At 47.8% G+C, this 19,399-nt stretch overlaps 1 protein-coding gene across 1 annotated transcript in view; it reads right to left on the bottom strand.

Annotated features, from left to right (window-relative positions):
- LOC134949874 (estrogen-related receptor gamma-like) overlaps window positions 1-19,399 on the bottom strand; it is a 103,444-nt gene that overhangs the window by 75,019 nt on the left and 9,026 nt on the right. Inside the window, exons 2-3 of the mRNA XM_063938575.1 lie at window positions 19,240-19,312; window positions 4,521-4,894 (exon numbers count right to left, since the gene is read on the bottom strand). Coding sequence (XP_063794645.1) covers window positions 4,521-4,894; window positions 19,240-19,312 — 447 coding nt within the window. The remainder of the gene's footprint in view (window positions 1-4,520; window positions 4,895-19,239; window positions 19,313-19,399) is intronic.

Below are 19,399 nucleotides of genomic sequence, written 5' to 3'. Positions count from 1 at the left end.
TCACCTGTGGTGAGCTAGTTAATTGATAAGAAAGGAGTTTCACCACAGGTGATGGCAATCATACATTACCAGGAAAGTCCAGGAACAGAGCATTTTCTCCCTCATGGAGAGGGTCAGGTAGGCAAGTATGCCGTGTATCCGTGTATGTCTGACTTTGCAATGCGTCCTCTCCCTGCTGCAGGGAGAGGACGCATTGCAAAGTCAGACATACACGGATACTGCACGCTGTGTAAGATGGGACTGTTCTATGATAGGAAGTCAGGGTTTGGATGCCTAGGAGAGCTGCAGGAAAGTTATTCCTGAATCCTCAGTGTCAGTTTGTGTATATCAGTAAGTCAGCATCTGTGTCAGCATCTGTTTGTCAATGTATCAGCATCTGTGTGTCAGTGTCTGTGGCAACATCTGTCTGCGTCAGTGTGTCAGCATGTTTCTGTGTGTCAGTGTCAGTGTCTGTCTGTGTTAGCGTCTGTGTGTCAACAGCTGTCTGTCAGCATGTTTCTATGTGTCAGTATCAGCATCTTTCTGTGTGTCTGTGTCAGCAACAGTGTGTCAGTATCTGTCTGAGTGTCAGAACCTGTGTGTTAGCTTCTGTCTGTGTGTGTCAGCCCCCTAGAAAGAGTACCCCCAATCCCCCCCCCCCCCCCCCCCACCAAATGCAGCACATACACTGTCCACCCCTTTTTTTTATTTTGTAGGCCAATGTCTTTTAATATTTTCCACCTGGGGGCCAATGTATTATTTTTTTTGTGAGGCATACATTATCTTTATTTTTACTGTCCGGGGCCAATGTAGTTTTTTTTCTGTAGTGACCAATGTGTTTTATTGTTTTCTGTAGTGGCTAGTGTGTGGGTTTTTTCTGTGTGTGTCAATATGATTTTTTTCTTTTTTCGTGTGTGTGTGTGTGTGTGTGTGTGTGTGTGTGTGTGTGTGTGTGTGTGTGTGTGTGTGCCCGGACTACTGTGGCTGGGTCCCACCGCTGCCTGTACCTGCTGCGGTCGCTGTCAGTCAGGGCAGCCTGATCATGGCGAAGCCCTTGTGTGTGCGGGCGCTGCGGCTCTCCGGGGCTGCCCGGTTTCTGCGCTCTCTCCGTGTGCAGAATCTCCACACCAGCTCCACTCTGGCCTCCAAGGCGCCGGTGTCCACCGCAACGGGCCATGGTCATGACGACCATGAGGATGATATGACCGACTCCTATGCCAGGGTAAGACCCTCACTTATATACCTACTATAGTGTCATTGCCTATATGTGCCATACCCCCTATATCCTATAAACTGTGCCATGTGTACTGAGGTGACTCCTCCTGTATACCTGTCCATACTATTCCTATATACTGTGTGCCCTGTATGAGGTGATACCCCCTATATACGCACTCACTCCGTCCCCTACCAGACCTGTCCCTGCACACTCACCCTATCCCCTACCAGACCTGTCCCTGCACACTCACCCTATCCCCTACCAGACCTGTCCCTGCACACTCACCCTGTCCCTTACCAGACCTGCCCCTGCACACTCACCCTATCCCCGCACACTCACCCTGTCCCCTACCAGACCTGTCCTTGTATACTCACCCTGTCACTCACTAGCCACCAGACCTGTACTCCATGTCCACAGCGTGATAAAAAATGAGGTTGTGGCTCGTTGGTATGGCACTGTGACGTCACAACCCTTGTTATGAGACCACACCCACCTTCCCAGGAGCGTGCGCAAAAATCCCCCCCCCCCCCCCCCGCCTTCCCCTGTCATGGTGCCCCCCCTGTCATTTTGTTCTGGATCCGCCCCTGGATAAAGATACCTTTCAAGGTCTGCGGGTCAGAACTTTAATGTAAGTTTCTGCCATATGGAAAAGTTTTCCAGGTGTTACAAGAAAGTGCGTTTTCGGGGACAAGCCTGATTAAGAAAAAAACAGCTTCACATCAATGGGGTAATTCCAAGTTGATCGCAGCAGGAAATTTTTTAGCAGTTGGGCAAAACCATGTGCACTGCAGGGGAGGCAGATATAACATATATTTGCAGAGAGAGTTAGATTTGGGTGGGTTATTTTGTTTCTGTGCAGGGTAAATACTGGCTGCTTTATTTTTACACTGCAATTTAGATTGCAGATTGAACTCACCACACCCAAATCTAACTCTCTCTGCACATGTTATATCTCTGCACATGTTATATAGTGCACATGGTTTTGCCCAGTTGCTATCAAAAATCCTACTGCGATCAACTTGGAATTACCCCCCATGTACAGTGCTGATCACTCTGCTTATTTGCTCTTAGTAAATTTTGCGCCCAGTGTTTCTCCAGCCCCCACAGTGTCGCTACAGCCCCAGTTTCCAGTGTGTCCCGTCAGCCTCCACAGTGTCTCCAGCCCCACAGTATCTCCAGCCCCAGCCTGTGGCATTGCAGTCAGACACTCTATTCATTGAGCTACCTGCCCTTGTATTGAAAGCTAGAGAATTATAACTATTTGAAATTGAAGCTTACCTTGTACTCTGTACACTGTAGCCGAACAGATCTATGTAATGTGTGGCTGCACGCTACATACAGTAGATCTGCTCAATTGCGATGTTGATTATTATTATTTTTTTTACAAAGTGCAAGTAGATTCATATAGTTAGAAATCTCATAGCTTTTATGCAGGATCAAATAGCTAAATGCATAGGGTGTTTGATTGGAATGCAACAGGTTATGGGTTTGAATCCTGTGTATGGCAATGTATTGAAATGTGTTATTTAATAGGGTACTGTAACTAAATAGCAACGAGTTCTCAAGTTAAGTGGTTTAAAAAAGATTTGTGTCCAAATACATTTTCTTGCAGTGTTCTGTAAATGTGTGTGAATATATACAGTATAAAATATGGAAAGGAGTATCATAGCGTGGGCTTTCTCTGGGATCAAGTCTCTGGGATTCTCTTCCCCACAAGGGCATGCACCTTATGTCCCTATTGGAAAAATTATCTTTCTGGCACAGGGCACCAAAAGTCTAGTCTCTGGTCTTTACTAGGACCACAGTGTATTAATTACAGTAACATATTTAATAACTCAGTCCTTGGTAGGACCACAGTGTTCTAATTAGAGAAACATGTTTAATGGCTCAGTCCTTCCTAAGGACCACAGTGTACTAATAACAGAAACATGCTTAATGGGTCAGTCCTTACTACAACCAAAGTGTACTAATGACCAGTGGTGCAAGTAGAAATATTTTCTTAGTGGTACTGAGTGCCCCCAAAAATGGGCGTGATCATGTGTTGTGAGGGGGTGTGGCCACACACTTCTAGTGGGAGTGACTACATAATACTAGCGGCGTGGCCACACGAAAGCCCCCTTTTTTCTTTAATCTGGAGGCAAGGCTAAAATATATAGTGATACCACCAGTATAATAGAAATATATAGTAATGCCCCCAATTTAATAACAATATATAGTAATGCCTGCATTATAACAGGAAAATACAGCCACTGTCGCACTCCCAGTAACCCTGACAAACTGGGAGGAGCCGTCATGCTGCCAAGCACCATGGTCTTGTTGCTTTGTGGCACATTATAATTGTGGTAATGTGTGTGGCAGGTGGTACTGCGTACCCGCTGCCAAATTCTTATGGGTACTCCGTACCCAAGCATACCCGCATACTTGCACCGCTGCTGATGACAGACACATGTCATAATAATGTATTAATAATACTCATGTGATTAATGGACATAGGGCTAGATGCATCATTGCTTAGAGAGTGATAAAATGGAAAGTGATAAACTACCAGACAACCAGCTCCTAACTGTCATTTTTCAAACACAGCCTGTGACATGGCAGTTAGGAGCTGATTGGCTTGTGCCTTTTCTCTTGCCGTTCTATCACTCTCCAAGCGATGATGCATCTAGCCCTATTCTAATGACAGTACTATGTTTAATGAGCGAGCAGAGAATAATATAGTGAAGCACACGTGTTATATTTAAATTATGCGCTAGTATAAACCTCAAGCTATGTTATACAACAAATATGTATTTAAATTAAGGTGATCTGCATAATATATTTATCAGGGCCATAGCAGGGCTATTATCCTCCCTGTCCTGGCCCCGTCCCTTAACATGTGAAGTCATAATGTCACGTTGAGGGGGCAGGGCCTCTGGGGCCAGGAGGAAGAGGATTGGCCAAAATATTCATGGCAGATCCACAGACTGTAGGGCACCATTCCAGGCAAGCAAAGTGCCACAGGGAAGCAATGGAGCCCCCCCCCAATTCTGTGAGGTGGCACTGCTCGCACACCCCTGGTATTTATACTTTCTGAGCCGCCTCTACCGTACAACAGTGTTGGCTCAGGGGGATTCCAGACACCTGTAATCCTCCTAACCATACACGTGCTGGTGACACATCATTCTGACTGCATGTTAACAGGATTCCCTTCACTAATCATGTATGCAGAATAATGAATTTATTGCTATAAACGCATGCACTCTTAGGAGGAAAATCACCAGCAAACATGTTGAATGGTTGATATTATAATTTGCCACATAGAGCTCCATGACCCAGTGACTCTTACCTTGTATTGTCCGTTTAAAAAATGCTTTACAAGCCTCACAAGATGCAACTCCATAATGATACCCCGATGCTGTGTCCCCACATACCAGACATAGTCGCTTGGGGACAGACCGTAGAACACACTGCATGGTGGGGTCATCTCCGAGCGATGGCGGACTGTCTGCAAACAGCTTCTCCCCGTTATCAGAATATGTAAGTAATGCAGTAGGAGAGTCCAAACCCTGAGACTGTCCCCCAACAGATAGGCCGTAACTACTGCTGGTGTCAGACATTCCTCCAGGGCTAAAATACCCTCCTGTGTCCATCTGTAACCTGGGACTGGTTGGCTCTGATTTGACCTGAAGGTTCAGATTGTGCGATATCCCACACAGAAACCTGAAAGACAAGCCATAAAGATGGAAGGAAAATGATTTAGGCCCTTATAGCGAAATATGGTCATAGGGGGTCATTTACAAACAGTGCATTTAGATACCAAATATAATAGTAAATACAAGCAATCAGCAACTCACTTTTTTTTTTTTTTCAAAATATGTTTATTGAAAGATGCAAACAACATATTGCTGCTTAGCAAACAAGTACTAAACCTTGGCCCTCATTCCGAGTTGTTCGCTCGGTAAAAATCTTCGCATCGCAGCGATTTTCCGCTTAATGCGCATGCGCAATGTTCGCACTGCGACTGCGCCAAGTAAATTTGCTATGCACTTAGTAATTTTACTCAGGCTTTTTCATCGTTCTGGCGATCGTAATGTGATTGACAGGAAATGGGTGTTACTGGGCGGAAACAGGCCGTTTTATGGGCGTGTGGGAAAAAACGCTACCGTTTCCGGAAAAAACGCAGGAGTGGCCGGAGAAACGGAGGAGTGTCTGGGCGAACGCTGGGTGTGTTTGTGACGTCAAACCAGGAACGACAAGCAGTGAACTGATCGCAGATGCCGAGTAAGTCTGGAGCTACTCAGAAACTGCTACGAGGTGTGTAATCGCAATATTGCGAATACATCGTTCGCAATTTTAAGAAGCTAAGATTCACTCCCAGTAGGCGGCGGCTTAGCATGAGCAAATCTGCTAAAATCCGCTTGCGAGCGAACAACTCGGAATGACCTCCCTTGTTTTTGACAAAATATCAAAAGAAAGGGACAAAATCCTGACAACGTTGGCTGACTGTAGGATGCAATCTATGATAAATAGGTTTCCCGATGCTTTGCAAGAAAAGGCTACTCTCTGCAATAGCTGACAATGGGGGCAATTCTGAGTTGATCGCAGCAGGAACTTTGGGGGTCATTCCGAGTTGTTCGCTCTGTAAATTTCTTCGCATCGCAGCGATTTTCCGCTTAGTGCGCATGCGCAATGTTCGCACTGCGACTGCGCCAAGTAAATTTGCTATGCAGTTAGGAATTTTACTCACGGCTTTTTCTTCGTTCTGGTGATCGTACTGTGATTGACAGGAAGTGGGTGTTTCTGGGCGGAAACTGGCCGTTTTATGGGTGTGTGTGAAAAAACGCTACCGTTTCTGGGAAAAACGCGGGAGTGGCTGGAGAAACGGAGGAGTGTCTGGGCGAACGCTGGGTGTGTTTGTGACGTCAAACCAGGAACGACAAGCACTGAATTGATCGCAGATGCCGAGTAAGTTTCGAGTTACTCAGAAACTGCACAGAGATGTCTTATCGCAACATTGCGAATCTTTCGTTCGCAATTTTAAGAAGCAAAGATACACTCCCAGAGGGCGGCGGCTTAGCGTGTGCAAAGCTGCTAAAAGCAGCTTGCGAGCGAACAACTCGGAATGAGGGCCTTTGTTAGCAGTTGGGCAAAACCATGTGCACTGCAGGGGGGGGGGGGGCAGATATAACATTTGCAGAGAGAGTTAGATTTGGGTGGGTTATATTGTTTCTGTGCAGGGTAAATACTGGCTGCTTTATTTTTACACTGCAAATTAGATTGCAGATTGAACACACCCCACCCAAATCTAACTCTCTCTGCACATGTTATATCTGCCTCCCCTGCAGTGCACATGGTTTTGCCCAACTGCTAACAAAGTTCCTGCTGCGATCAACTCAGAATTACCCCCAATAGTCTGTATCAGAACGTGGGGTATGACAAATAGGCAGAAGCCCTAAATGCTGTGAAAATTCCTGTAGTGATATCACTTTATACATTACTGGTAAGATCTCACCTACGGCGGGATGTACTAAGCATTTGCGGTATTGTTGAAGTATCCTGTTGAAGAATCATGTACATGACATCCTGTACCTAGCAGACAGTGCCGGATTACCAAATAGGCAGAGTAACATATAAAGAAACATAGAATTTGACGGCAGATAAGAACTACTTGGCCCAGCTAGTCTGCCTTTTTTTTAACCTTATTTTTACCTCAAACCTTATTTGATCCTTATTTCTTTGTAAGGATATCCTTAGGTCTATCCCATGCATGTTTAAATTGCTTTACTGTCAGCCTCTACCACCTCTGATGGGAGGCTACTCCACTTGTCCACTACCCTTTCTGTAAAGTAATTTTCTCTGACGTCCTAGTGGATGCTGGGAACTCCGTAAGGACCATGGAGAATAGACGGGCTCCGCAGGAGACTGGGCACTCTAAAGAAAAGATTAGGTACTATCTGGTGTGCACTGGCTCCTCCCTCTATGCCCCTCCTCCAGACCTCAGTTAGAATCTGTGCCCGGCCAGAGCTGGGTGCTCCTAGTGGGCTCTCCTGAGCTTGCTAGTAAAGAAAGTATTTGTTAGGTTTTTTATTTTCAGTGAGCTTCTGCTGGCAACAGACTCACTGCTACGTGGGACTAAGGGGAGAGAAGCAAACCTACCTGCTTGCAGCTAGCTTGTGCTTCTTAGGCTACTGGACACCATTAGCTCCAGAGGGTTCGAACACAGGCACCTGTCCTCGATCGTCTGTTCCCGGAGCCGCGCCGCCGCCCCCCTCGCAGATCCAGAAGAACAGAAGCTTGAAGACGACGAAATCGGCGGCTGAAGACTCCTGTCTTCATTAAGGTAGCGCACAGCACCGCAGCTGTGCGCCATTGCTCCCAGCACACTTACACACTCCGGTCACTGTAGGGTGCAGGGCGCTGGGGGGTGGGGGGGGGGGCGCCCTGGGCTGAAATTGTGGTACCTTTTGGCATAAAAATGCATATATACAGTCTGGCACTGTATATATGTAAAAAACCCCGCATTTTTTTACACAGAAAGCGGGACAGAAGCCCGCCACTGAGGGGGCGGGGCCTTCTTCCTCAGCACACCAGCGCCATTTTTTATTCACAGCTCCGCTGGAAGCAGCTCCCCAGGCTCTCCCCTGCAGTATCCAGGTACAAGACGGGTTAAAAAGAGAGGGGGGGCACATAAATTTGGGCGCAAATAAGACTTATAAAGCAGCTATTGGGTAAATCACTTATTATCAGTGAAAATCCCTGTGTTATATAGTGCTGTGGTGTGTGCTGGCATACTCTCTCTCTGTCTCCCCAAAGGACTTTGTGGGGTCCTGTCCTCAGTCTGAGCATTCCCTGTGTGTGTCTGCGGTGTGTCGGTACGGCTGTGTCGACATGTTTGATGAGGAGGCTTACGTGGAGGCGGAGCAAGGGCAGATAAGTGTGGGGTCGCCCCCGTCGGGGCCAACACCTGATTGGATGCATATGTGGAAGGTCTTAAACGACAATGTAAGCTCCTTACATAAAAGGTTTGATGACGCTGCAGCCTTGGGACAGCCGGGGTCTCAGCCCGCGCCTGCCCAGGCGACTCAGAAACCGTCAGGGGCTCATAAACGCCCTATATCTCAGATGGTTGACACAGATGTCGACACGGAGTCCGACTCCAGCGTCGACGATCATGAGGCACATTTACAGTCTAAAATGACCAAAGCCATCCGATACATGATTGTTGCAATGAAAGATGTATTACACATTTCTGAGATTAACCCTGTTAATACCAAGAGGGTTTATATGTTTGGGGAGAAAAAGCAGCCAGTGACTTTTCCCCCATCTGATGAATTAAATGAATTGTGTGAAGAAGCGTGGAGTTCCCCTGATAAGAAATTAGTGATTTCTAAGAGGTTACTGATGGCGTACCCTTTCCCGCCAACGGACAGGTTACGTTGGGAAACATCCCCTAGGGTGGACAAGGCGCTGACACGCTTATCTAAAAAGGTGGCCCTGCCGTCTCAGGATACGGCCGCCCTAAAGGAGCCTGCGGATAGAAAGCAGGAAGCTATCCTGAAGTCAGTGTATACACACTCTGGTACTCTACTGAGACCTGCTATTGCTTCAGCCTGGATGTGTAGTGCTGTAGCAGCGTGGACAGATACTCTGTTAGACGACATAGATTCCCTCGACAGAGATACTGTTTTGCTAACCCTGGGCCATATCAAAGACGTCGTCTTATATATGCGGGATGCTCAGAGGGACATTTGCCTGCTGGGCTCTAGAATTAATGCTATGTCCATTTCTGCCAGGAGGGTCTTATGGACTCGGCAATGGACAGGAGATGCTGATTCTAAAAAACACATGGAGGTTTTGCCTTATAAGGGTGAGGAATTGTTTGGGGACGGTCTGTCGGACCTCGTGTCTACAGCGACAGCTGGAAAGTCGACTTTCTTGCCTCAGGTTTCCTCACAGCCTAAGAAAGCACCGTATTATCAAATGCAGTCCTTTCGTTCCCAGAAAGGCAAGAGAGTCAGAGGCGCATCCTTTCTTGCCAGAGGCAAGGGTAGAGGTAAGAAGCTGCACCATGCAGCCAGTTCCCAGGAACAAAAGTCCTCCCCTGCTTCCACTAAGTCCACCGCATGACGTTGGGGCTCCACAGGCGGAGCCAGGTGCGGTGGGGGCGCGTCTCCGAAACTTCAGCAGCCAGTGGGTTCGCTCACAGGTGGATCTCTGGACTATACAAATTGTATCTCAGGGATACAAGCTGGAATTCGAAGGGACCCCCCCCCCCCCCCCCCCCCCCGCCGTTACCTCAAATCAGCCTTGCCAGCTGCCCCCATGGAAAGGGAGGTAGTGCTGGCGGCAATTCACAAGCTGTACCTCCAGCAAGTGATTGTCAGGGTCCCCCTCCTTCAACAGGGAAGGGGTTACTATTCCACAGTGTTTGTGGTACCGAAACCGGACGGTTTGGTGAGACCCATTCTGAATTTAAAATCCTTGAACACTTATATAAAGAAATGCAAGTTCAAAATGGAATCGCTCAGAGCGGTTATTGCAAGCCTGGAAGAGGGGGATTTTATGGTGTCGCTGGACATCAAAGATGCTTACTTGCATGTCCCCATTTATCCACCTCACCAGGAGTACCTCAGATTTGTGGTACAGGACTGTCATTACCAATTCCAGACGTTGCCGTTTGGCCTGTCCACGGCACCGAGAATATTTACCAAGGTAATGGCCGAAATTATGATACTCCTTCGGCAGAAGGGAGTTATAATTATCCCGTACTTGGACGATCTCCTCATAAAGGCGAGGTCCAGGGAGCAGTTGTTGATCAGCGTAGCACTCTCTCAGGAAGTGTTGCAACAGCACGGCTGGATTCTGAATGTTCCAAAGTCGCAGCTGATTCCTACGACGCGTCTGCTTTTCCTGGGTATGATTCTGGACACAGAACAGAAGAAAGTGTTTCTCCCGGTGGAGAAGGCCCAGGAATTAGCATCTCTGGTCAGGGACCTCCTGAAACCAAAACAGGTATCGGTGCATCACTGCACGCGAGTCCTGGGAAAGATGGTGGCTTCATACGAAGCCATTCCCTTCCGCAGGTTCCATGCGAGGATCTTTCAGTGGGATCTGTTGGACAAGTGGTCCGGATCGCATCTTCAGATGCATCGGTTGATCACCCTGTCCCCAAGGGCCAGGGTGTCTCTTCTGTGGTGGCTGCAGAGTGCTCACCTTCTCGAGGGCCGCAGGTTCGGCATACAGGACTGGGTCCTGGTGACCACGGATGCAAGCCTCCGAGGGTGGGGGGCAGTCACTCAGGGAAGAAACTTCCAAGGGCTGTGGTCAAGTCTGTAGACTTCTCTACACATAAATATACTGGAACTAAGGGCCATTTACAACGCCCTGAGTCAAGCAGAGCCCCTGCTTCGAAACCGGCCAGTGCTGATTCAGTCAGACAACATCACGGCGGTCGCCCATGTAAACCGTCAGGGCGGCACAAGAAGCAGAATGGCAATGGCGGAAGCCACAAAGATTCTTCGATGGGTGGAGAATCACGTGCAAGCACTGTCAGCAGTGTTCATTCCGGGAGTGGACAACTGGGAAGCAGACTTCCTCAGCAGACACGACCTCCACCCGGGAGAGTGGGGAGTTCATCAAGAAGTCTTCCAACTGATTGCAAACCGATGGGAACTGCCACAGGTGGACATGATGGCGTCCCGCCTCAACAAAAAGCTAAAAAAATATTGCGCCAGGTCAAGGGACCCTCAGGCGATAGCTGTGGACGCCCTAGTGACACCGTGGGTGTACCAGTCGGTATATGTGTTTCCTCCTCTTCCTCTCATACCCAAGGTACTGAGAATAGTAAGAAAGAGAGGAATAAGAACAATACTCATTGTTCCGGATTGGTACCCGGAACTGCAAGAAATGCGCACAGAGGATCCATGGCCTCTGCCTCTCAGACAGGACCTGCTGCAACAAGGGCCCTGTCTGTTCCAAGACTTACCGCGGCTGCGTTTGACGGCATGGCGGTTGAACGCCGGATCCTAGCGAAAAAAGGCATTCCGGATGAAGTTATTCCTACGCTGATAAAGGCTAGGAAAGACGTGACAGCAAAGCATTATCACCGTATATGGCGAAAATATGTTGCTTGGTGTGAGGCCAGGAAGGCCCCTACAGAGGAATTCCAGCTGGGTCGTTTCCTGCACTTCCTACAGTCAGGGGTGACTATGGACCTAAAATTGGGGTCCATAAAGGTCCAGATTTCGGCCCTCTCCATTTTCTTTCAAAAAGAACTGGCTTCACTGCCTGAGGTTCAGACGTTTGGTAAGGGAGTGCTGCATATTCAGCCCTCTTTTGTGCCACCAGTGGCACCCTGGGATCTTAACGTTGTGTTGGATTTCCTGAAATCCCACTGGTTTGAGCCACTTAGGACCGTGGAACTAAAGTATCTCACGTGGAAAGTGGTCATGCTGTTGGCCTTAGCTTCGGCTAGGCGTGTGTCGGAATTGGCGGCTTTGTCATGTAAAAGCCCATATCTGATCTTCCATATGGACAGGGCAGAATTGAGGACTCGTCCCCAATTTCTCCCAAAGGTGGTATCATCGTTTCATTTGAACCAACCTATCGTGGTGCCTGCGGCTACTCGGGACTTGGAGGACTCCAAGTTACTGGACGTAGTCAGGGCTTTGAAAATATATGTTTCCAGAACGGCTGAAGTCAGGAAGACTGACTCGCTGTTTATCCTGCATGCACCCAACAAGCTGGGTGCTCCTGTTTCAAAGCAAACTATTGCGCGCTGGATCTGTAGCACGATTCAGCTAGCTCATTCTGCGGCTGGATTGCTGCATACAAAATCAGTAAAAGCCCATTCCACAAGGAAGGTGGGCTCTTCTTGGGCGGCTGCCCGAGGGGTCTCGGCTTTACAGCTTTGCCGAGCGGCTACTTGGTCGGGTTCAAACACATTTGCAAAGTTCTACAAGTTTGATACCCTGGCTGAGGAGGACCTTGTGTTTGCTCATTCGGTACTGCAGAGTCATCCGCACTCTCCCGCCCGTTTGGGAGCTTTGGAGCTAGAAATAGAATTACCGGTGAGTAAATTCTTATTTTTCCTCAAATATTCCCGGAACCTATCTCCCTCCAGTCTCAGTGCATGTCCTCGTGTTCTATTGCTTCTCTGCATTTGAAGAATGCTTCCTCTTGGATTTTGTTAAAATCCTTGATATATTTGAAAGTTTCTATCATGTCCCTCTTTCCCTTCTCTGTTCCAAACTATACATATTGAGATTTCTTAGTCTTTCTGGGTATGTTTTGTGATGTAGGCAATGCACCATTTTAGTTGCCTTTTTTGCGCAGTCTCTAATGTATTAATATCCTTCTGAAGATATGGCCTTAAGATCAAAGGGGAAATCTATCTAGGAAATCTAGGGGTATCAAAGCTTTGGAGAGAGATAAACTACCATCCTATCAGCTCCCAGCTGTCACTCTCCAAACACAGCCTGTAAAATGGCAGTTAGGAGGAACTGATTGGCCAGTACTTAGGGGTCAATCTACCCAGCCCCGGAGAGAGACAAAGCGGATGGAGACAAAGCACCAACCAACCAGCTCGGAACCCTCAGCTCTCAAACACAGCCTGTAACATGGCAGTTAGGAACTGATTGGCCGGCACCGCATCTATGTCCATCCCGCCTCCCTCCAAGGCCCAGCAAAAGACCCCTTAATCTCTCTCCAAGCCCCCCGACAAATCTCCCCCCAAAATTTCTTCTGAGAAACGTGAAAAATTCTGTACTTAAAAGGTGTAACGTTCCATGGAACAGTTTTACCAGTTGCTAATTTGTAGTGTTCACCAACCCATGACACTACTTGAGCAGATTTTATTATACCAGTTTGTCCACAATTCTCACTAAATCTATTTGAATGAATTGGTTGCTTGTCACTTATTCATCACATTCGCCATTACATGCCACGAAAACTACACTTAATTCCTGGGCTGCTCCCAGAAATTCTGAGGCTCAGGACTGACAACATACCTGTAGGCAGGGAAGCCCTGCTGAATTCTACTACATTTGAAGTGAGTCCTAGGCACCGGTCTATGGGCCCCGCGCATTTTAAGGGCCCTGCGACAATGGATCAAAATAATATTGATTTGATCTTGAAACAAAATTACAATCAAGCTCTCTTAAATTGTTTCCAAAAGATAGAAAAATTAATCAACTCAAAGACATTAAAACTTTACATTAAAGTCTCTATAGAGAAAATACTGTATTCATGTAATATACCCATTAACACTTAAAGGACTGTACATAAACCATAGACATCAGATTCACACTACAGTTTCCAGATCACAGGGCCTAATTCAGGCCTGATCACTAGCAAGCGATTTTTGCACTGCTGTGATCAGATAGTCGCCGCCTACAGGGGAGTGTATTTTAGCTGTGCAGTGTGTGAACGCATGTGTAGCAGAGCTGTTCAAACAGATATTGTGCACAGCCCAGGACTTACTCAGCCGCTGCGATCACATCGGCCTGTCCGGAACCTGAATTGATGTCAGGAACCCTCCTTGCAAATGCATGGACATGCCTGCGTTTTTCCAGACACTCCCTGAAAACGGTCAGTTGACACCCACAATCTCAATCTCCTTGCGATCGCCCATGCAAACAGTTTCGTCGCACAAACCCATCGCTGACCCGCTTTGTACCTGTGCGACACGCCTGCACATTGCGGTGCATGCGCAGTTTGGACCTGATCGCCCACTGTGCGAAAATGCACAGCAGCGATCAGGTCTGAATTACCCCCATAGACTGTTGGTTGGTAAAACTGAAAAACGTATTAGGAGATAATTTACAAGGGTGTCCCGAGATTATGACTGCCTAGGGGCCTCCACAGGGTATAATCTGGCACTGCTAGCAGACCCCACTCTAAGGAGACCCTGCATAGAGAGGGAGTAAGGAGATACTGATAGGAGAGAAAGAAGTCAGATCCTATTATAAAAGCTGACTTAAAAGAAGAACCTGTCTTATGCCTTCTTCCCCTGACACCCTGATCAATACGCTCGATGGCCTTTGAAAGAGATGCTTAACATAGATTCTGTCCATTTGGATGTCACCCCCTGGAGAATTTGGGAGGCAAGGACAGGAACCTCCTAGCCTTTCAGAACATCACAGTCCTTATTTTATTCATCTAAGCATGCCATCGTTTCTCATCCGCACCGACCTGCATTCAGGATCAGACCTGCAGGGAGTGGATCTTCTGTGTTCCAACACCACAGGGGCTCTGCAGGTACTCTGCTACTGCGGTCACTACACCGCTCATGTGCCCCCAACTCACAATAAGCACTCCTCACATTATATGGATGTTCATGAGAGAACAGATGATCGTCTAGCAATCTTTCAGAGGTATTCTGGTGACTTCATCTTGTTCACTTTCTTATGTTTGTGTATAGGACAAATGACTCAGATGCCCTCCACATACAGTGCTCCCCACAGATGTCCATTCTACAATGCAATCACCCCTACAGCCACCTTACAGACAACTCTACATTTCAATGCGCTATACTACAATTAGCATGCCTCTCTCCCCATACAGTATCTTCATGTATTCACCACTGTAGTCACTGGATCCACCGGATGCCCCCACACGCTATTAGTGCACAAACAATGCTCCCCTTAGCAGTCACTGCACCCCTCAGGTGCCCCCCCCCCCCTGCTTACATGCTATCAGTGCACAGATAATGCTCCCGTCTGCAGTCACTGCACCTCTCAGATGTACACACATGCTATCAGTGCACAGACAATGCTCCCCTCTGCAGTCACTGCACCCCTTATATGCCCCCCGCCCACATGCTATCAGTGCACAGACAATGCTCCCCTCTGCAGCCACTGCACCCCTCAGATGCACACAGATACTATCAGTACACAGACAATGCTCTCCTCTGCAGTCACTGCACCCCTCAGATGTACATACATGTTATCAGTGCTCAGACAATGCTCTCCTCTACAATCACTGCACCCCTCAGATGTACACAGATACTATCAGTACACAGACAATGCTCTCCTCTGCAGTCACTGCACCCCTCAGATGTACATACATGTTATCAGTGCTCAGACAATGCTCTCCTCTGCAGTCACTGCACCCCTCAGATGTACATACATGGTATCAGTGCTCAGATAATGCTCCCCTCTGCAGCTACTGCACCCCTCAGATGTACACACATGCTATCAGTCCGCAGACAATGCTCCCCTCTGCAGTAACTGCACCCCTCATATGTACACATATGCTATCAGTCCGCAGACAATGCTCCCCTCTGCAGTCACTGCACCCCTCATATGTACACATATGCTATTAGTGCACAGACAATGCTCCTCTCTGCAATCACTGCACCCCTTAGATGCCCCCCACCCACATGCTATCAGTGCACAGACAATGCTCCCCTCTGCAGTCACTGCACCCCTCAGACGTACACATATGCTATCAGTACACAGACAATGCTCCCCCTGCAGTCACTGCACCCCTCAGATGTACACATATGCTATCAGTGCACAGATATTGCTCCCCTCTACAGTCACTGCACCCCTCAGATGTCCCGCATGTTATCAGTGCACAGATATTGCTCCCCTCTGCAGCCACTGCACCCCTCAGATGTCAGATTGCTTAGAATTTAAGCACGGATCTCTCCCTGAGTAACCCCTTATGAATGCAATAGTATCAATTCACTGGGAATTAGTGGCAGCACTTCCGTGTGCTTCATGCTTCAGTAGCTGTTGAATAGAGCCTGAAATTTTATTTTTCAACCTAAAAATTGGACAGCATCCCTGTGTGTAAGTGACAAAAACACTTTTGCCAGTCGAGACATGCTATGTGGAAAATATTCTAATGTAGACAAAAACATTTTTGATATTATATGTGTAAGTAAATAAATAAATATATATATATATATATATATTTCGTGAAACATTTCTTCTTGCTAAAAAAAATAATAACACATGACAGATATGTCATTTAAGGCCTTAATCATCATTTAATATTTGTGGGATATCCCTGAAAACACCTGCTTTTGGGGGGGTACCCACAAATATTAAGTATCCCCCGATTGTATCTATGGTGGAACACAGCATGATCCCCTATTTTAGATCCTATGGGGGCTGTTTAATTCCCGAATTTACCAAGCTCACGTTAGTGAACACCATCTCCAGATTTTGTTAGCCGTTGTAGTCTATGGGCTACTTTCCATAAAAGGTACAGGAGAGGGATCCGTTTGATCCCTCCCCGGCACTCTCCACTCACGCATGCCTGGTTAGTAGACAGAGCATGCACAGAACGGCTCCCAAAGGAGAAGTGAAGAGATTGCATCAGCGATAACTTCACTTCTAACACTTTGTTTCTTTCATGGCCCCTGTTCCTGCAGGTTTTTTACATTTTTTTATATAAACTGTTTTTATTAAGGCAGTAGACAAAGACATGGTACAACATATTTCTGACAATAGGAGACAAAATCGATACAGGTCGAACATAGCAATGAACCTGCAGGTTTTTTAATACATTTATAGAGATCCTTAATTTCTTATTTTCACAAATAGCAGCAATAGGAAATTATAATTATTGTGTCTACAAATGAATAATTAATAAATATGCCCCTTAGGGGAGGCAGTTAGCTTCCCAACGGATGGGATCCTGGCGGTCAATATACCAACGCCGGGATCACGATGGAGAATGCAATGCCGGTGTCAACATACCGACGCCGCTCGGGATGCCGGCATCACATTACCGACAGCCAGCATCCTGACCGTCCTCACAGTGGGACGTGCTGGCGTCCTGCCGCGGGGTGGGGTTTAGGTTTAGGCAGCATACCGGCGCCGGAATCCCGACCGCCGGCATACCGACAGCTGGGCGAACGCAAATGAGCCCCTTGCGGGTGCGCTGCGCACGCCACGCTGCGGGCATGGTGCTATGCGCGCCATGCTATCTATTCTCCCTCCAGAGGGGTCAGGGACCCCCAAGAGGGAAAAGAACTGTCGGTATGCCGGCGGTCGGGATTCCGGCGCTGGTATGCTGGTCGTCGGGAGCCCGGCCGCCGGCAAAGTGGAGACCACCCGGTTAGGGTTAGGGACCTGGGAGGAAGGGTTAGGGTTAGGCACTCAGAAGGGGAGGTTAGAGTTAGGCACAAAGCGGGTAGGGTTAGGTTTATCAGCGGGGAAGGGAGGGTTAGGTTTAGGCAGCGGGGAAGGGAGGGTTAGGTTTAGGGCAGCGGGGAAGGGAGGGTTAGGTTTAGGCAGCGGGGAAGGGAGGGTTAGGTTTAGGCAGCGGGGAAGGGAGGGTTAGGTTTAGGCAGCGGGGAAGGTAGGGTTAAGTTTAGGCAGCGGGGAAGGTAGGGTTAGACACCAAGCAGGGAGGGTTAGGGTTAGGAATCACCGGGGAGGATTAGGTACCCAGAAGGGAGGGTTAGGGTAGGAAAAAGGTGAGGGTTATAGGGCTCAATGGGGGGCTGTTGGGATTATGATGGACGGGATGCCGCTGTTGGTATACTGACAGCCGGCATCCCGTCCATCCACAAATCATACTGAACTCCCCCCTTAGTATGACAATAGCAAAAAGATTGGTTGCTACATCTCTAGACTCTGCTTTTTCCTCCAGAGTAACAACCCGTCCAACTGAAAACGTAGATTCATCTTAGGCTGGGTACACACTTGCCGGTGTCAGTGACATCGCGCAAGATCCCCCCCCCGCAAACAATATCGTTCATACACACTGAACAATATCGTTTACGCCTCGTTAGTGATGGCATGCACCCACATCCAGGTGCATGCCGTCTAGTACAATGACGGTAATTCAGACCTGATCTCTAGGCAGTGATTTTTGCAACCCTGCGATCAGACAGTTGCCTCCTACAGGGGGAGTGTATTTTAGCTGTGCAAGTGTGCGATCGCATGTGTAGCAGAGCTGTACAAACAGATTTTATGCAGTCTCTGCGCAGCCCAGGACTTACTCAGCCGCTGCGATCACATCAGGCTGTTCAGGACCTGATTTGACGTCAGACATTCTCCCTTCAAACGCTCGGTCCCGCCTGCATTTTTCCAGACACTCCCTGAAAACAGTCAGTTGACACCCACAAACACCCTCATTCTGTCAATCTCCTTGCGAACGCCCGATCCTTCGCACAAACCCGTCGCTGACCGGTGATACCCTTTGCAGCCACCTGTGGCGCCTGCGCATTGCGGTGCATATGCATGCGCAGTTTGGATCTGATCGCCCGCTGTGCGAAAACGCAGCCTTGCGATCAGGTCTGAATTACCCCCAATATCTTTAGATTTCAAGTTGAAAACTAAAGATATTGTACCTCGTTAACGACCCGCAGGAATGCGCATTGTGAACAATATAGAGTGTACACACTTGCCGATGTATACCATATATCGTCCGATCCGCCGTTTCGGACGATATATTAGGGAGCTATTGGGTGCACATCAGCAAGTGTGTACCCAGCCTAGGGTGGAGGATTTACTAAGCAGTGATAAAAGTGGAGAAGTGAGCCAGTGGGGAAGTTGCCCATGGCAACCAATCGGTATTGACGTAACATTTATAATTTGCATACTATAAAATTATACAGAGCAGCTGATTGGTTGCCATGGGTAACTTCTCCACTGACTCACTTCTCCACTTTTATCACTGCTTAGTACATCTTCCCTGTCCCAGATGTAATGAATGTTTGGGCGCCGGTATGCTGGCTGCGGGATCCCGGCCGCCGGCATACCATACTACACCCGTTCCTCTGTGACTGCTGAGCATATATGTACATGAATAAATGTTTACCGTCAGTGGGGCAGATGTATTAAGTCTGGAGAAGTGATAAAGCAGTGGTAAAGATGTGATAAGTGGAAGGTGATAACGCACCAGCCAATCATTACGGATTTGAAAACTGAGAGTTAGGAGCTGATTGGTTGGTGCGTTATCACCTTCCACTTATCACTTCTTTATGACTTCTTTATCCCTTCTCCAGGCTTAATACATCTGCCCCAGTGTATATGATCAGCCAAGGAAAACGGGTAAAGCCATTGCCTGGATGATCATAAAACCTAATACTGAAGGAATGTTACCCTTTTGAGCTCTTCACCAAGGTCCATGCACCCTGACTGTTCTCTGTAACATCTACATCTTCACAGAGACCCCCTAGAAAACACAGGCCAGGTTTTATTCAGACTTCACATAGGTGTGTTCTCTACAATACTGTTACTGTCCAATTTCTGACATGGTTCC

The sequence above is a fragment of the Pseudophryne corroboree genome, chromosome 8, assembly GCF_028390025.1.
Source record: "Pseudophryne corroboree isolate aPseCor3 chromosome 8, aPseCor3.hap2, whole genome shotgun sequence".
NCBI lineage: Eukaryota > Metazoa > Chordata > Amphibia > Anura > Myobatrachidae > Pseudophryne > Pseudophryne corroboree.
The sequence above is the reverse complement of the archived record's forward strand: the minus strand, read 5'-3'. Positions and strand labels throughout refer to the sequence as shown.